Raw genomic sequence first — 18,292 nt, 5'->3', positions numbered from 1 at the left:
CTGGGTTTCGTGTCCTCATCCCTTAGATACAGTTGAGGGCATGATCAGCAACTTAAAAGGGCTGAAATGGAGCCGGACATGGTGGCTCATGTCTGTAATCCCAGTGCTTGGGAGGCTGAGGCAGGAGGATCACCAAAAGTTTGATGATGTAGCCTAAGCTACAAAGTGAGACCCTGTTTCAAAAAACCCAAAAACTACTTAAGTAGCTGGAGGTTTTAAGCCCCTCCCCATCTTATTTCTGGTAAAGCTAATACACTGGTGTGAGGTGACATAGATGACCTTCCCGTGACGTTTGGTTTAATTTTCCTCTAACTTGCATTGATTCTGCTTCGTTTTTTGCCGTTTGCTGCTTCTGTTTTGGTCTCTATCTGTCAGTGTCTCTCTCTGTCTCTGTGTGTCTTTGGCTTTTATGCTAAGATTGCCTGATTTAACCTCCTCCCCCCTCTCTGTGGGGTGTCTCTCTCTTCCTTATCTTCTCCATACAGAGTTCGATGCCCAAGTCTTTCAAGAGGAAAATCTCCGTTGTCTGTAAGTCTAGCCCCAAATCCCTGGTAGAAGTCATAAGAACTGTGTGCAGACGATTAGCATTCATTTCCTCCCAGTATCAGTCTTAGGGTGCAGTTCTCCCCTCCACCTAGTGAGACTCTGCCCTCTCTACACATGGAGAATCTAGGTGGTTTTCATTTTAACCAATCCTGTTTCTCCAGAGTGCGCACACGCGTGTTGCACATGCTAGACACACAATACCACAGCAGTTTCCCCAACTCCAAGCACACTTTGAGGACAGCATTGTACCATTACTTATTTTTGAGACAAGGTTTCTGCTGTGTAGACCAGGCTGACTGAAAACTGACTCCTGCTGCATCCTCTCAAGTAGATGGGACTACAGGCGTGTGCTACACACCCAACTTAGGGGAGTGCATCCTTTCTGGTGTCTGACCTTGAACTTGAAGTTAGAGAGATGCCTGTGGGATGCTTTCCATTTTTAAGATTTATTTATTATGTATACAGCGTTCTGCCTGCATGAATGCCTGCAGGCCAGAAGAGGGCACCAGATCACTTTATAAATGGTTGTGAGCCACCATGTGGTTGTTAGGAATTGAACTCAGGACCTCTGGAAGAACATTCAGTGCTCTTAGCCTCTCCTGACAGTAACCATGCAATTGTTGCCCACTGAGGAACTTGGGCAGTGGTAGTTTGGTGGTAGATTTGTTTTCTGGCTGCTCTGAGATTTGTTGTGTAGACCAGGCTGGTCTCGAAATTCAGAGATTTCCCCCTCATTTTCAAGTGCTGGGATTAAAGGTGTGTACCACCATTCGCAGACATCCAGTAAGGAGCACATGGTCTTACAGTGTAGTCACGTGTTCGTCTGGCTCTCCTGCACTTGAGTCCAAAGTGCTCCTCCGACTGCTTAGCCGCCTTCTCCTTTCTGTGGGCGAATAGTTCCCAGCCATAATAAAGATACAACATCAGTTTTGTTCACTCTTAAGTCTTAGTTTCCCAGTCTCCACTCCCCCAATCTTTCTTACGTTAACCTTTTACTTAAACTCCAGCCAAAAGCAACCTATGAGTGTTACGGTGTGAGCTAGTTAGGAACCTAGACCATCTAACTGTTGGGTCCTATTTTTTGGGGGCAGCAGCTACCAAGGGGGTGCAAGCTGGAAACAGTGACACAGAGGGGGGCCAGCCTGGTCGAAAACGTCGTTGGGGAGCCAGCACTGCTACGACACAGAAGAAACCGTCTATCAGTATCACCACTGAGTCACTCAAGGTGAGGTGGGCGGAGCCAGGGAAGGGAGGATAAGAAATGTTCAGGTGGGAGTAGACATGGGCCCAGTGTAACGGGGTAGCGGGGGTGTCTGTGTCCCAGAGCCTCATCCCCGACATCAAACCCCTGGCGGGGCAGGAGGCTGTTGTGGATCTTCATGCTGATGACTCCCGAATCTCTGAGGATGAGACAGAGCGTAATGGCGACGATGGGACCCATGACAAGGCACTGAAGATATGCCGGACAGTCACTCAGGTAACGGTGTGTGCTGTGCCCAGCATCGGGTGAGGCCGTGGGCAACAGTGGACAGCGGAGGAGCTGAGGTAATGTTCTGGAAGGGAACTCTTACGCCGAGGGCCGGGTTACGTCAAACATTGCTAGTTGTAAAAGAGGTTTTATTAGAACCAAGCTATACCAATTTGTGTGCTCTTGTTTCAGCAGTTTGTACCACAGAACCAGAATTGAAAACTAAAGTTGATAAAGCCTCATAGTTTAACATCTTGCCTCATGCAGAAAAATAGTTCAGGCCAGCAAGATGGCGGCTCCATGTGTAAAGGGCCCTGCTGCAGCGCCTGCTGCCCATCCTCAGGGCCCATGTGAGGGAGAGAGGCAGCTCCCAAAGCTGCCCACACAGGTCACTGCATATGCTCATGGTGCATAAGAGCACACGAATAAGGAAATGCTTGGTTTGTTCTCAATTTAAAAAAATGTAGCCAGGCGTGGTAGCACATGTCTTCCCAAGGAAGCACAGGCAAGAGGATCTCTGTGAGGTCAAGGCCAACCAGGACTACATAGATGATGTCTAAAAAACCCATAAGGCCGGGCGGTGGTGGCGCACGCCTTTAATCCCAGCACTTGGGAGGCAGAGGCAGGCGGATTTCTGAGTTCGAGGCCAGCCTGGTCTACAAAGTGAGTTCCNGGAGGCAGAGGCAGGCGGATTTCTGAGTTCGAGGCCAGCCTGGTCTACAAAGTGAGTTCCAGGACAGCCAGGGCTATACAGAGAACCCCTGTCTCGAAAAAAAAAAAAAAAAAAAAAAAAAAAACCATAAAACAAAAGGTGCAGGGTATGGAGAATAACCCCCACCAGTGGGGGGGTTAATGTGATTGCTGTCTCTCTGGGAGCCAGTCAGAGGAGAAGAAGGTGCCAGTGTGGGGAGAGAGCACCACCTCTGTCTTCTATATCTTATAGGTAGTACCCGCAGAGGGCCAGGAGAATGGGCAGAGGGAAGAGGAAGAAGAGAAAGAGCCTGAAGCCGAGCCGCCGGCGCCACCCCAGGTGTCAGTGGAGGTTGCCTTGCCCCCGCCTGTGGAGCACGAAGTGAAGAAAGGTGGGTGAGGTGCAGCAGCCATGTGCATTCTCTGAGTGAGACCCACGTTTGGACCCATTTCCAACCCCTCTGGGTTTGAATCTCACAAATGTCCGAGTCTCGCAGCAAGGTTCTGCGCTTGCCCTTTACCATGTTCTGGATGCTTGGCGCATGTGGCTAGAGGGCAGTGGCTGGCTGCTCGGCAGAGTAAAAGGAAGGGAGCCAGCAATGCTGTGACTGAAAGCTGTTCTTCTGCTCTCTTTTTAGTAACACTAGGAGATACCTTAACCCGGAGGTCCATCAGCCAACAGAAGTCTGGGGTTTCCATTACAATTGATGACCCGGTCCGGACCGCCCAGGTGCCCTCCCCACCCAGGGGCAAGATCAGTAACATTGTCCACATCTCCAACCTGGTAAGTCATCATCCCTGTACCGCAAGCTCCTTTACTTGGGGGATGGGGAGATGCCTCAGTGATGAGAACCTCACTGCTGTTGAAGAGGGCTTAAGTCAGTTCTCAGCATCCACTTTAGTAGTGCTGGAACTCAAGCCTGGATCCCCTGGGAAAAGAAGCCAGGGTTGATAGCCGCTGAGCCCTCTCTCCAGCCCCACATGGAAATCATTCCCACCCCACAACCCCAGATGGGGTTTCTCAGTGTAGACCAGACTGGCTTCAAACTCAGGCTACCCACCTGCCGCCCGCCCTCTCAAGTGTTGGGAATAAAGACATGCACCATCATCTCCCCGCACACATGGGAAGACTTCATACTAGATGTATAGGTGTTCTTCTTTAAGACCTTGAAAAGTTGATTTTCGTTGGCAGGTTCGTCCCTTCACTTTAGGCCAGCTGAAGGAGTTATTGGGGCGTACAGGAACTTTGGTGGAAGAGGCCTTCTGGATAGACAAGATCAAATCTCATTGCTTTGTGACGGTGAGGCGGCGGGGGGCTGACTCTGGTTTCAGGCACATACTTTGTCCTGTGAGCAGTGTGGGCAGATGGAGGGCATTGCAGCAGCGGGGAGACTAAAGGTGCACCATGCCTCTCTGCCTCTTCCTACCAGTACTCTACAGTAGAGGAAGCCGTTGCCACCCGCACAGCTCTGCACGGGGTCAAGTGGCCCCAGTCCAACCCCAAATTCCTTTGTGCTGACTATGCTGAGCAAGATGAGGTGAGATACCTCAGAAAAGGAGGGAGTGGGACGGCCTTCACCAGACCTGCAGTTGCTAAGGGTCTGGGTCCTCCTCTCTCTACCGACGGCACCTGGGCTCCCTTGTTTAACTGTCCTTGTCCCTCTGCCCACAGCTGGACTATCACCGGGGACTCTTGGTAGATCGGCCATCTGAAACTAAGGCAGAGGAACAGGGAGCACCAAGGCCCCTGCATCCCCCACCCCCACCCCCAGTCCAGCCACCGCCCCACCCCCGGGCTGAGCAGCGGGAGCAGGAAAGGGCTGTCCGAGAGCAGTGGGCAGAACGGGAACGGGAAATGGAGCGCCGGGAAAGGACTCGGTCTGAGCGAGAATGGGATCGGGACAAAGTTCGAGAGGGACCCCGATCCCGATCACGGTCCCGTGACCGCCGCCGGAAAGAGCGAGCAAAATCTAAAGAAAAGAAGAGTGAAAAGAAAGGTATTTAGCTGGGAGGAGGGCAGGATGTGCCTGTCTCTGGGCTGGAGGGTCAGGGACCCAGGTGGGTCGGGTCAGGATTTTATGTTTCAGATCTGGTTCTCTTCCTCCCACCTCAGAGAAAGCCCAGGAGGAGCCACCTGCCAAGCTGCTGGATGACCTCTTCCGTAAGACCAAGGCAGCTCCCTGCATCTATTGGCTCCCTCTGACTGAGAGCCAAGTGAGTACTCCCGTTGTCAGCGGCTGGAGCTCTTTCCACTCAGGAGATGAGCTTGACCCACAGTGTAGGTTAGGAGAGGAAGAGAGGAGGGAGCTGGGGAGAGGGTGAAAGTGGCCGCCAGGCAGGGACTAGAGCTTGTGGGTTTGAGAAACTGTTAGCCAAGCTTCTTGGAGCTTGATTCTTTAGCTGAGAAATGCATGCTTTATAAAGCCTTTGTTATAAACATCTTCTACGTTGGCATTTCTATGAGAATCTTGCGTGTGGTGTTGGTGTGTGTGTTGGGGATAGGAAAGGATGCGCTTGCCATGTTGCTCGTGTGGAGGTCAGGTCTGTGGGTGTGGTTCTGCTTCCACCTTTCCATGGGCTCCAGGACTGAACTAAGTTGTCTGGCTTTTGTGGCAAGGGCTTTCTGGGAGAATTTCAGGCTTAATGCTACTCAGCTTTGTCTGCGTGTAGCATGATGAAAGCTGGAGACATATCAGAGACTGGTGCCAGCAGCCCCTACCATGTATTAAGGATGTTGGTGGGGTGCACCTCATCCTGCATGTCTGCCCTTTTCCTATTTAATAGAAACTGACAGTGACCCCAGAGGCACAGCCTGGGATCAGTTCAGACAGGACTGTGACACACTTCTCTGCCTCTGTCCTTCTGTCTGACCACAGATTGTTCAGAAGGAGGCAGAGCAAGCTGAACGGGCCAAGGAGCGGGAGAAGCGGCGAAAGGAACGAGAAGAAGAAGAACAAAAGGAACGGGAGAAGGAAGCTGAGCGAGAAAGGAACCGGCAGCTCGAACGGGAGAAGAGGAGGGAGCACAGCAGGGAGAGAGAGAGGGACAGGGAGAGAGAGCGGGACAGGGGTGACCGAGAGCGGGAGAGGGAGCGAGACCGAGACCGAGGCAGGGAGAGGGATCGCAGAGACACCAAGCGCCACAGCAGAAGCCGGAGTCGAAGCACACCTGTACGGGACCGGGGTGGGCGCCGCTAGCCAAGAAAACACTAGAGAGCTGCAGGTACCTGCCACTTGGCCCTGGGAGGTCAAAGGCCACAGAGGGATAGGTACAGTCACCACCACCCTGGAACCAAGGGTCTCACACCATTGCTCAGTGCTGAACTATAACTGCCACACATCCCCTCATATCAAATGGAGCAGTGGCAATCTCCCTGTTCCCCAACCTAACTCTTGGAACTTGGCCCTCTCCTTTCTTCCTGTTAAGTCTGAGAGGGAAGAGCTAGGCTATGAAGGGAAGATGTGGCCGTACATGGGAATAACCAGTGTCCCACGCTCATTTTCCCTCCATCCTGCGTTCCACCTCCCTTGGTACTCACAGCCTTTTGGGAACAGCTGGGGCCAGGACTAGGTCACCTATGAGCTGAATCAGCCTCTCCTGAGTCCCAGGCCCCTGCAGTTCCCTGGTTCTCTGGCCTGCAGCCTCTTGCCCTCTGGTTCCACTTTATATCCACCTTTTCCTTTTGTTCAATTTTTATTTTTATTTTTTTTATTATTAAATGATGTGGTCTATGGAAAAAAAATAAAAATCTGACTTAGTTTTGACTAGCATTTGAGTGCCTTTCCTTGGGAAGAGTTTGGGTGAAAGGGGAAGGTGAGTGGCTCTGACAGGCATCTGCGTTCTTCTGGGGCAGCGGCCTCCCTCGGGAACCTTTATCCCCACTTTTGTCTCTAATCAGTCCAAAGCTGTATGTCTTTTTACTCTGGGAGATAGGGTGGCCTGTTTCTTTTGCAGTACCCCAACAGCTGGCAGGGTCGGCCTCCCAGTCCCCCTGCACAATTAAGCATTTGGTCGCCCTTCAAGGTGCTTCCCACAACTGCCACCAGGGGGTGCACACACTCTTTAGATCTTGCAAAGAGCTTCCCAAAAAAGGTTCTCACTGCCCACCGTTATCTTTCCCCTGTCCCTGGCGAGCTCCCTAGACTCCTGCTTCCCCTGCCATCCTGAAGTTCACCCTAGCTGACTGAACTCGCCGTCGTGACCCGCACAAGGTCCTGAGGCGGTAGCCTCGCAGCCGAATCGAGAACGTGAAGCCGGGTCTCCGCAGTGCTCTCCCAGCGCCCCGCCTCACGGTGTGCCTCCGCAGGTGCTGTGCTGGCCGATCGTGTTGGGTCTCCTTCGCCAGGCCCTGGGAATAATAGCCTAGCCGTGCTACCCCTGTACCTTGCCGCGCTGCGGGCTGGTCCGGGAGGGGCCCCGCATCTGTATGCGCCCAGCAGCCCGGGAGCCGCGGGGGCGGGGACTGGCTGGGGAGGGTCGGAGGCAGGGCTCTCCTCTCCCGCGCGAGCCGCCTCTCCTCGGCAGGCGGAGCCTCCTTCCCCCGCCCCCTCCGTCTCGCTCCCTTGTTCTCGCCGGGGCCGCTCAGACCTGCAGCGGAGCCGCGGCGCCGGCTTGGATCGGCTTGGGGCTGTGCCCCCGGGAGCCAGCGACGGAGGCGGGCGGGGCGCTGCTCGCGGTCCCGGGCCCCTCGGTAGTGCCAGGTAAGGGCGCCTGCCCCGGTCGGGAATCCTCGCGGGGGCAGCGGGGGGTCCGCAGCTTGCGGTGCGCTCTGGCTGCGAGCCGTGCCGACTCGGTTCTCCCGCGCTCTGCTCTCTCCCTTCTCACACACCTCTCTCCCTTTGCCTCCCGATTTTTCTTCACCCTTCCGCCTCTCTGCCCCTTCTCTCTCCCTCTTGTCCTGTCTCTTCCCACCTCTTCTGCCTTTTTCTTCCTTTACCTTTCTCCTCTTTTCCCGCTCTCCTTTCCTCTCTTCCATTACCTCCCTCTCCTTTCCTCTCCTCTCCTCGTTCCCTCCTGCTATCCTGTTTCCCCACTCCTCCGTTTCCTTCTCTTCTCTTCGTCCCGCCTACCTCTCTGGTCCCCTGCTGCCCTCTGGCTTCTTTTCTCTTGGGAGCAAACGGCCTGTCAGGTGTGTGTCTGCTCTGGGGAAGGAGGAGGGGCACAGCTACCTGACCATGGGCCCCTTCAGGAGGAGGGAGAGAAATGGGAAGGGTCCTCTCTCTCCACCTCCTTTCCCGCAGCCCCTCCCTACCTCTACTGCTCCTGGTAGCTTACTCTACCAGAATGAAGTTCCGAGGCCTGATCACACATACACACACACACACACACACAGTGCAGGTTCCCCTGCCCCTACCAGTTCCCAAGCCTGGTACCCAGGACTCCTCTCTGCCTTTCAGACACTCAGGCTGCTTCCCTGATGTCTTTGCTTTTCTCTCTTGCTGCCCTTCTCTCTCCGTGGTCTGTCTGTTTCTCATCTGGTCTTCCCCATCTGCCAGACCCTCCCAGATTCTTGACCCCCAAGCCTTCAATCACACTGTCTCTGGCCCCTGGGTCAGCCTCCACTTCACCTCTCTGTCTCCCTGCACTGCCTGCAGCCCTGTTCCCAATTCTTCCAGATGTAGCCCCACTCTGTTCCCTTAGACCGATTCCCCTTAAAGACCGCGACTGGCAGAATGGGCTGGAGGCAGTCTGGAGAGGTGGGGTTCCTCAGGGGCAGGGGAGGCTTTCCTAAGTCCAGCCCGACTCAGGCTGCACTCCTTGTCTTTGAGCCTGACCCTATAAGGAACGCTGTGTGTTGATGAATACCAACCTCTCAGTTTTAAGCCCTTTCTGTCGGTCCATCTACCTTTTCTAGTCCCCTAGCTGTGTGCCCAGGCTAGAAAAGGAACAGGATTTGAAATTCCAAGTCCCTTTAGCATTCTCCTCTCCTTTTCCCTGACAGCTTTCCAGAGTTGGCCGACCTGAGATTTATGGGCTTGGAGGGGCTGGAGGTGGATCCAGGCAGAGCCTGGGAGGAAGGCTCAGGCTGTCTGTCTTGGACTGGGTTCTGGGCAGTGGGGTGTCTGGTTTCTTAGAGAGCTAGGCTTCGGTATCTAATTCGGGAGAGGAGTAGGATTCAGGCTTTCCTTGATCCTGAGCAGCTACCTGTCCTACAGGTGTGGATCCATGGGGTAGCCTCAACGCGTCTTCCCCAGCCAGCTCATGGGCCACCTGGCCCTGCCCAGCCTCGGCACCTGGGGCCAGTGAACAAGAGCCCTGGCTGGATTACAAACATGTGGGGCCTTGTGAGGCTCCTGCTGGCCTGGCTGGGTGGCTGGGGCTGCATGGGGCGCCTGGCAGCTCCAGTCCCAGCCTGGGCAGGGTCCAGGGGACACTCGGGTCCTACACTGCTGCGGACCCGAAGGAGCTGGGTCTGGAACCAGTTCTTTGTCATTGAGGAATATTCTGGTCCAGAGCCTGTCCTTATTGGCAAGGTAAGGATCAACCCTCTCCGTGACTAGTCTGTCAGACCCTTAGGCCCTGCCCAGAAACTTCATCAGTCTGCAATGACCTTGGTCCCCTGGCATTCCTCACGCACCACCCAAACCTAGGCTCTAACCCCGTGTGCTCTACACTTGGAGCTTTCTGCCGTTTTCTCTGACTCTTGCAGCTGCACTCAGATGTTGACCGGGGTGAGGGCCGCACCAAGTACCTGCTGACCGGGGAGGGGGCAGGCACTGTGTTTGTGATTGATGAGGCCACAGGCAATATCCATGTGACCAAGAGCCTGGACCGGGAAGAGAAGGCACAATATGTGCTGCTGGCCCAAGCTGTGGACCGTGCCTCTAACCGGCCCCTGGAACCCCCATCAGAGTTCATCATCAAAGTGCAAGACATCAATGACAATCCGCCTGTGTTTCCCCTTGGGCCCTACCATGCCACCGTGCCTGAGATGTCTAATGTTGGTGAGCACCCCAGCTCTGGTTGCCCTAGCTTACCTGGGGTTCTTTAACTCCTCCATCTACTTTGGTTGTCTATCCTGGAATTCATCTCCTTTAACTCAGCCTCCTTCACATCTGGGGTCCCTCAGTCTACTCTTCTTTCCCTGGCCTTGCTGCTGCTGAGTGGGTTATGGGGATCTCCCGCAGGGACGTCTGTAATACAAGTGACTGCTCACGATGCGGATGATCCCAGCTATGGAAACAGTGCCAAACTTGTGTACACGGTGCTGGATGGGCTGCCTTTCTTCTCTGTGGACCCCCAGACTGGTAAGAATGAACTTGAGAGTCTCACAGGGCAGCCATGGGAACAAGCACCCCTGACCCAGTGTCTCTCCCTTAGGAGTGGTTCGTACAGCCATCCCCAACATGGACCGGGAGACCCAAGAGGAGTTCTTGGTGGTGATTCAAGCCAAGGATATGGGTGGCCACATGGGGGGGCTCTCAGGCAGCACTACAGTGACAGTCACCCTCAGCGATGTCAACGACAACCCCCCCAAGTTCCCTCAGAGTAAGAGGGGGCAGTTCTGTGCCCAAACAATCCTTTAATGCCCTACCTACAGACCCTGGAGAAAGGAAGTACTGGGGTAGGGAGGAGGACTGGAGACTTCTCTTAAGAATCCATCTTCCCTCCTTCTTCCCCTGAGGTCTATACCAGTTCTCAGTGGTGGAGACAGCTGGACCTGGAACCCTGGTGGGCCGGCTTAAGGCCCAGGACCCAGACCTAGGGGATAATGCCCTCATGGCATACAGCATCCTGGATGGGGAAGGATCAGAGGTCTTCAGCATCAGCACAGACTCCCAGGGCCAGGACGGGCTCCTTACTGTCCGCAAGGTTAGCTTTCTGCCGGATAATACCTGCAGATGCAGCTGTGGGTACAAAGCTCATTGGTAGGGAGCTTGCTTTCTATACACCAAGATTTCATTCCCAGCACCAGGAAAAAAACAAAAACAGAGGACTCCCTCCCTTCTGCACTGTAGCTCACTTAACCCCTGGCTTCTGCTCCACCACTGCCAATGCTTTTAACTAATTTCCTACAACCATGCTTAGATCCCCTGTGTTGGAGCTTGGGGGGAATCATAACAATCTTACCTTTTAGAATTACCAGCTACGCAATGTGCCACTCACCATGACCACTGAGGCCATGCCTCTCCAGGGCCACCTCTCCTCAGCACTGGGTGCACATGCAAAGAGACTTTACTCCTGTGAGCTGGGCCCACCCTGGTTTCCCAGTACCTCAACTCTCTGTCTCCCCTCCTCGTAGCCCCTGGACTTCGAGACTCGTCGCTCTTACACCTTCCGTGTAGAAGCCACCAACACACTCATTGACCCAGCCTACCTGCGGCGAGGTCCCTTCAAGGATGTGGCCTCGGTACGAGTGGCTGTGCAGGATGCTCCAGAGCCGCCTGTCTTCACCCAGGCCACCTACCACCTGGCAGTACCTGAAAACAAGGCCCCTGGAACCCTGGTGGGCCAGATCTCAGCCAGTGACCTGGACTCCCCGGCCAGCCCCATCAGGTTAGCTGGGCTGTGAGCTGGGACAAGGCTGTCTACACGACAAACCATATCACTTAGCAAAGTTCTCACTTCTTATGCCAACTTGCTGGTTGGCAGGCCTAAGTGCCTGAGGAACTCTGGAGGCCTAACTACAGCCCCTCTCTCCACCTATTTCTTTGGCTAGACAGGAGTGGCGCCTCCTAGTGGCAGGCCAAGCAAATGCATTCTCATCTGATAAATGGATCTCTATTGATCATGCCCTAAGTGCTTCACATTTTACCCACTCGATAACATTTAATTGTCATAATGTCCCTATGAAGTAGGTATCATCGTTGCCAGTTGTTCTGCGTGCCAACTGTGAATGGCTAAGTTGTTTGCCCACAGTGGGGCAACAGAGCTGATGTTCAGATTTGGCGTGGTCCACCCTGTTAATCTCCACTCCTCCAACTTCCTGGCCGGCATCCCTGACACAGCTCTGTGAGGGGGTGCTGGTGTCCCTCCCATTTTGCAGTTGATTAAACAAGGTCAAAGGAGTTCCCCCAAGGTCACACAGGTGGTCTGAGGCAGAGCAGGGATGAAACACAGGAACTTAGGTTCCCAGAACAGAGCCTGCGAGTCTGAAACACAGGGCGTGTCTCTCCTACCACTCCTGTGGAATCCAGTCCCCCTATGTCAACAGGGCTTCCCAGGGACTCCAGCCTGACTGCAGGGACAGCTCTGAGTGGCTGGTAAGGCTCTCCTCAAAACATTTGGACACTCTAGCAAGATGAGTCTTGAAGCCCAGCAAGATGAACAGAGAGGAGAGTAGGGAAGGCGGGAGAGGAGGCGCCTCCCAGATCAGTCCATCTTCCCTAGATACTCCATCCTGCCCCACTCGGATCCAGAGCGTTGCTTCTCCATTGAGCCCGAAGACGGCACTATCCGTACAGCAGTGCGCCTGGACCGCGAGGCTCGTGTCTGGCACAACCTCACCGTTCTGGCCACAGAGTTGGGTGAGAAGCCTTGGGCCCTAAGGAGCACCATACAGAGAGCTATCCCTGGATGTGGGCGGGGAAGGGGTAGCAACAGCCACAACCTCATCTGTGTTGGGCTCCTGGCCCTCAGCTCATGAAGCAGGCATCCTCGGGCTGGTGGGGGAGCCTGCCTGAGCAGGCACTTATGCCTCATCTACCTTGCTCAAACCCAGAGCCATACCTTCCAACCCAAGAGTTAACAAACTGCCAGGGCCAAAACAGGACTTTGCAAGAGTGTGTCAGCAGCCCTCAAAAAAGGAGCTCTTCTAGAAGCCTTGCAGGGACTTGTCCCCACACACTGAAGTAGAAAAGAGTGCCAGTTCCTTGTGTGGAGCCCATCTTGTGCCCCCACCACCATCAGCAGCACCCGGTTCAGTTCTCTGCCCTGGAGAGACAGGGAAACCCCTCGCCCTTCTGTAAGTAGCACCTTATGCCCTGTTCATGTTCCTGCTGTTTTGTATACTGTACATTAGCATTATGGCTGTATATATAGATAGATAGATAGATAGATAGATACCAGTACACGTCAGCAAAGAGCTGTATGTATACATTCATATGGGCATGTACTCAGGAATGGTTATAGTTCATGTGTGACGTGTACAGCCGCAGGCACACACTATAATCTCAGCACTAGGGATACTAAGGCAGGAGAATCAGGAGTTCAAGGACAACTTGAGGTACATGAGAATCCTATAAAGAAAAAAATATATATGTATATATACACATATATAGTTATGACTTAGATATGACACATGTTTGCATAGAATTATATTTGTGGTATTTGTGTGTGTGCAGTGGTGTATACAAGTAGCTATAGGTGATACTTTGTGTGTGTGTTTGTGGACAGATGAGTTTTGGGGGTTTTTTTGGGTTTTTTTTTTTGTTTTGTTTTGTTTGGTTGTTTTGGTTTTGGTTTTTTTTCGAGACAGGGTTTCTCTGTGTAGCTCTGGCTGTCCTGAAACTCACTTTGTAGACCAGGCTGGCCTCAAACTCAGAAATCCACCTGCCTCTGCCTCCCGAGTGCTGGGATTAAAGCCATGTGCCACTACGCCTGGCTGACAGATGAGTTATTGCTTATTGTGTATTAGGTATTGTTTTAAGTACTAAAGTGGATTGGCTCGTTCAGTCGTCACAGCCGGTCACAGCCGGTCACAGCCGGTCACAGCCGGTCACAGCCGGTCACAGCCGGTTAGGGAGATGTGATTAGTTCTCTGTTTTCCAGTGAGGAAACTCATAAGGAGAAGCTAAGTAACTCCTCAAAGTACACACAGAAAATAAATGGCAGAGGTGTCTGACCCAGTCAGCCAGTCAGTCAGCAGCGTGAACTGTTTTCTCTCTACCTTCCTGCTTCTGTTAAATGTGTGTCTGTCTGTCTGTCTGTGCAGCTATGTCCTCTCTGGCAGTACTGTGTATCTGTAGTTGCAAGCATATCTGTAGAGATGATTCTGTGTGTACATGTGTGGTGTATGTCACATGCATTGTTACCTTGGGTCTGGTTGCTGGTTGGTTGGTTGGTTGTTTGGTTGGTTTTTTTTGAGACAAGGTTTCTCTGTATAGCCCTGGCTGTCCTGGAACTCACTCTGTAGACCAGGATGGCCTCCAACTCAGAAATCCGCCTGCCTCTGCCTCCCGAGTACTGGGATTAAAGGCGTGCGCCACCACGCCCGGCTGGTTGCTTTTTATATGTGGCTCTGCGTACATGTGTGGCCCCTACTCGTGCTCTTGCCAAATCCTGTTCTTGTCCCCGCCCTGACTTTGGCGAGTAGCTCATGGCCCTTACTGCAGTGAAAGACTGGGTTCATGTTATTCTGTCTCTAGTTACCTTAGGGCCAGGCAGCCCACACAGCCTGCCCTGCCCCAGGCTGTGAACTCAGCCCATGTCACTAGGGCCAGCTGGCTGGCCTAAACCCAGACAAAAGATGACCTGGCAATGAGAAACAAAGCAAGATCCTGGTAGGGAGCCACCTAGGGTGGGGCCTGGGCTCTGCACCCTGTAGACCATGAAGAGGTTCTTCTCCCTACAAGGTCAACTCTCAGTGATACAAATTGTGGTTATTACAGGTTCCCAGACCTTTGATGGTGCTCAAGTGTGGGTGTGTGGGTGTGTGCGTGCGCGCGCGCACGCGCGCACAAAAATGTGTCTGTGGGCCAGGGTAGGATGGAGGATATGCCACACTCACTGTGCATACCTGCTTCATATATGTTTGATTTGTTTTCAACACCCACTTGCTATGGTATGACTTTATGTGTTTCATGGTTTCTGTTTACACACCTTGTATGTCCTTTCTACCTACCCTTCATGTATGCATGTGCTGTGCTTATCTTGCATGAGTTGCTGTGTGTGTGAATCATTGGTTTTGTATTTGCATGTGTATTGTATAATATTCATATCTTCTATGTGAACACATATGTTCTTGGTATAGTTCCACCCATTTAAAACATGGTTTACTGCTCGTGTATCACACATGCTATCTCATGTTGTTCTATGCACATGCCATGCAGCATCTATTGCCTCTGACCAGGTATGGCGCATGTGCGTGTATGGTGTACATATGCTGTTATTTTGGCTTCAGATAGCTCTGCACAATCATCCCGCGTGCAAGTTGCCATCCAGACCCTGGATGAAAATGACAACGCTCCCCAGCTGGCTGAGCCCTATGACATCTTTGTATGTGACTCTGCAGCCCCTGGCCAGGTAAGCAGTGGAGACAGACAGGTTGGAATCTCAAAGCCACCAGCAGCCATTCCTCTGAAAGCTTCCACCTTCTTCCCAGTTGATTCAGGTCATCCGGGCTCTGGACAGAGATGAAGTTGGCAACAGTAGCCAAGTCTCCCTTCAAGGTCCTGTGGGCCCTGATGCCAACTTTACAGTCCGGGACAACCGAGGTGGGTAGCCTCTGCATCCACACCCATGCCTGTCTTCCCTCCTCTCCTTCCCACCCCTGGCCCAGCCCCATTGCCCCTGCCCGACCTGAGGACCCATTGGAGGGATAGGTGTATGGTTACACTTGTTTTTGTGTGTGGTGTACGTTCCTTCCTTTTTCCACAGATGGCTCTGCCAGCCTGCTGCTGCCTTCCCGTCCTGCTCCACCACGCCAGGCACCCTACCTGGTTCCTATCGAACTCTGGGATTGGGGGCAGCCAGCCCTGAGCAGCACTGCCACGGTGACTGTGAGTGTGTGTCGCTGCCGGCCTGACGGCTCCATGGCATCCTGCTGGCCTGAGGCTCAGCTCTCGCCCACCGGTCTCAGCACTGGAGCCCTGCTTGCCATCGTCACGTGTATGGGCACCCTTCTTGGTGAGTCAGGCTACAGTGGGGACAAGATGTGGTATCTGGGCCTGTTTTCTGGAGAAGGAGAAAGCAGTGTCTATTGGACATGAATGACCTACTAAGGTCCAAGAGAAAAACATCTGTCCTCATAATTACTGGACCTGCAAATCTATGAAAGTAACTAGCCATAAAAATTGATTAAACCCTTATTCTGTGCCAAGTGTGGTGCTGGGCATGACACAGATGTTTCATTTTCATCTTTCAAACACCTAAAGAGATAAAAGTTTTGGTTTTTTTTTGTTTTTTTTTCAACGTAAATTTCTCACACATAGCAAATAAAGGGCAAAGGCAGGATTCAAACAAAGGATTGCCAGATGTCAGACCTAGGGCTTGCAGACTCTGGCCACACTGCCCCACTGCCCCGGCTTTCATCTGGCCCTGCATGGGAACCAGCTGGCTCCTTGGCCTGTCTCTTGTGCAGCCTTGGTGGTTCTCTTCGTGGCCCTGAGGCGGCAGAAGCAGGAAGCCTTGATGGTATTGGAGGAGGAGGACGTCCGCGAGAACATCATCACCTATGATGACGAGGGTGGCGGAGAGGAGGACACGGAGGCCTTCGACATCACAGCCTTGCAGAACCCGGACGGAGCCGCTCCTCCAGCGGCCGGCCCGCCGGTACGCCGCGACGTGCTGCCGCGGACCCGAGCGCCACGCCAGCCCAGGCCACCCGGCCCCGCCGATGTGGCGCAGTTGCTGGCGCTGCGGCTGCGCGAGGCGGACGAGGACCCCAGCGTGCCCCCGTATGACTCGGTGCAGGTGTATGGCTATGAGGGCCGGGGCTCCTCCTGCGGCTCGCTCAGCTCCCTGGGCTCGGGCAGCGAGGCTGGCGGTGTCCCCGGCCCCGCCGAGCCACTGGACGACTGGGGTCCACTCTTCCGCACTCTGGCAGAGCTGTATGGGGCCAAGGAGCCCCCGGCCCCCTGAGGCCGGCCCTGGCCCTGCCGCTGCGCTGCGCTGCGGTGGGGTATCGCATACAGGCCCTCTGAGTGAGCCCCACAGGGTCCAGGCAGGCGGCGGCAGCCCAGGGGCCCAATACGACCCTCCTTTCCCCCTCTCTCTTACCTCCCACTCCTTGGTCTGTGTGTTTCTCCAGGGATCCCTGTCTGTGACTCTCCGCTGTCCGGGGGGTTGGGTTTTATAACTGCCCCTGACCTCTGTTCTCACTGTGACTCTGTGGCTGTTTTTGTCTGGTAATTCCGATCGCTTAGATTCTGCCCCACTTGCCCACACACAAACTCTGTCTGTCTCCTGCCCACATGTCCCTCCCTTTTCTTTGAGTCCCTGTGACTGGCTTTTTGGGTTTGTCTGTTGTGTTTTTTGGTTTGTTTGTTTGTTTGTTTCTGTTATCCATCCCAAAAGCAAGAGAATCTTCCGGCCACTGCTGCCCCACCCTACTGCAGGAGATGCTCTGCTCCAGGTCAGTGGCCAGGCCTGACTACAGAGGAGTCTGGTGGACCAAAACCGCTCCCCCAATTCTGCTCCTAAACCAACTCTCTCTTCCTTACAGACCTGCCCGCATGGTTCCATCCATCACTCATGGCCTCATCCTGGCTCCATCAGCTTCTAGTAGAAGGAAGGAGGGAGCCAGCCCACCTCCTAGGGAAGAGCTTCAGCCCCACGCGGCCATCTCTGCCCAGCTGTCAGCCTGCCCTGGGCATCCCAGCTCTGGGCATTGTCTTGTGTGCTTCTCAGGCCCCAGAAGGGAAGGGGATTGGGGGGGGTGGGGGGAGAAAGGGGAGGCAGCTGGGGAAGAGGAGGAAGGGGAGGGGCCTCCATCTCTAATTTCATAATAAACACTTTATTTTGTAAAGTTGGAGCCTGCTTCTGTTTCTGCACTCAGGTTTCTGGACAGAGCTTCCTTTGTGCTGAGGGTAGAAAAAGGCCTAAGCCTCTCTACCCCCGGCTCATTCCTTCTCCTTGGAGGTACCCACTTTAAGACTCTCTCAGAGGGAGGAGTATGGGGACTGTTCCATTTGAGGAGGAGAAGGATAATGACTGTCGCCATGCCCACCACGGGCTCTTCAGTGCCACTTCCGTTTGTCTCAGACAGTCTGTGGGATTGGCAAGAGAGGCGTGAACAATGGGAATTCAGGGCAGGAGCCCCTGTGAAGGCATGAGACCAAGAAGAGGGAAAGAGGAGGCTCCACACCAGCTGTAACAGCAGCAACACAAATGGAGTTGGTAGAGGGCTAAAGACAGCAAGCCGGGCCTGGATCTGGAGCACTAATAAAGGGTGGCTGTGGTAGAATCAGTGATATCAGCCAGGACCTTCCACTTCCTCTTTTATACACACACTCCCCGGCACACAGGGTGTCTTCACGGAGCACAGAAGAGTCAGCATATAAAGAGTGAAGGAGTAGAAGGTGAAGGGGTTGAATACATCAGGTACGGTGCCAGCTAGACGGGACTGCCAACATCCTCAGTGCCTACTTCCCAAGGCAAAGGAGACTTGTGCTTTGGGACTAGCACAAGCCTCGGGCCTCTTCTCCAGGAAGGTCTATAGCTACCCAACAGTAGGTGGGTCCTAGCCAGCCTTTGTGACCCTCCATACTCAGTGTGTGATGCTGGCAGTCGGAGAAAACTGCTTTGATGGGAGAGACAGGGTCTCACTGTGTAGCTCAGGCTGATCTGGACCTCACTGTAGAGCCCACACCCACACACACACACACACACACTAGCCTTGAACTCACAATGGGCCTCCTGCCTGCATCTCCTGAAGGCTGAAATTGAAGTAACACAGCTGGAAGCAAACCCCATGCTGATTTAGAACGA

The 18,292-nt window shown here is 53.7% G+C and overlaps 2 protein-coding genes across 11 annotated transcripts in view; both read left to right on the top strand.

Moving 5' to 3' along the window:
- The window catches only part of Acin1 (apoptotic chromatin condensation inducer 1), a 44,411-nt gene extending 37,937 nt beyond the window's left edge, over nucleotides 1-6,474 (top strand). For 4 of the 10 annotated variants that reach the window (XM_021182212.2, XM_029468786.1, XM_029468785.1 and 1 more), the window contains 10 exons: nucleotides 486-528; nucleotides 1,638-1,771; nucleotides 1,871-2,023; nucleotides 2,958-3,096; nucleotides 3,343-3,488; nucleotides 3,897-4,004; nucleotides 4,135-4,242; nucleotides 4,377-4,701; nucleotides 4,818-4,918; nucleotides 5,581-6,474. In XM_021182212.2, the coding sequence (XP_021037871.1) occupies nucleotides 486-528; nucleotides 1,638-1,771; nucleotides 1,871-2,023; nucleotides 2,958-3,096; nucleotides 3,343-3,488; nucleotides 3,897-4,004; nucleotides 4,135-4,242; nucleotides 4,377-4,701; nucleotides 4,818-4,918; nucleotides 5,581-5,901 (1,578 nt within the window). In that variant the 3' untranslated portion in view covers nucleotides 5,902-6,474. The remainder of the gene's footprint in view (nucleotides 1-485; nucleotides 529-1,637; nucleotides 1,772-1,870; nucleotides 2,024-2,957; nucleotides 3,097-3,342; nucleotides 3,489-3,896; nucleotides 4,005-4,134; nucleotides 4,243-4,376; nucleotides 4,702-4,817; nucleotides 4,919-5,580) is intronic. The other 6 variants (XM_021182216.2, XM_021182217.2, XM_021182214.2 and 3 more) reach the window with 5 other exon arrangements.
- Nucleotides 6,475-7,260: 786 nt separating this feature from the next.
- Nucleotides 7,261-17,209, top strand: Cdh24 (cadherin 24). The gene is made up of 13 exons (XM_021182016.2): nucleotides 7,261-7,404; nucleotides 8,860-9,177; nucleotides 9,354-9,648; nucleotides 9,832-9,951; nucleotides 10,025-10,192; nucleotides 10,329-10,516; nucleotides 10,947-11,200; nucleotides 12,035-12,171; nucleotides 14,766-14,887; nucleotides 14,967-15,078; nucleotides 15,242-15,490; nucleotides 15,945-16,937; nucleotides 17,028-17,209. The coding sequence occupies exons 2-12, from the start codon at nucleotides 8,977-8,979 to the stop codon at nucleotides 16,442-16,444; spliced, it is 2,346 nt and encodes a 781-aa protein (XP_021037675.1). The 5' UTR covers nucleotides 7,261-7,404; nucleotides 8,860-8,976; the 3' UTR covers nucleotides 16,445-16,937; nucleotides 17,028-17,209.
- The last annotated feature ends 1,083 nt before the right edge of the window (nucleotides 17,210-18,292 follow it).

This window comes from Mus caroli, chromosome 14 (genome assembly GCF_900094665.2).
Source record: "Mus caroli chromosome 14, CAROLI_EIJ_v1.1, whole genome shotgun sequence".
In the NCBI taxonomy this organism is placed as follows: Eukaryota; Metazoa; Chordata; class Mammalia; order Rodentia; family Muridae; genus Mus; species Mus caroli.
This window is presented reverse-complemented; position numbering and strand designations above follow the sequence as displayed.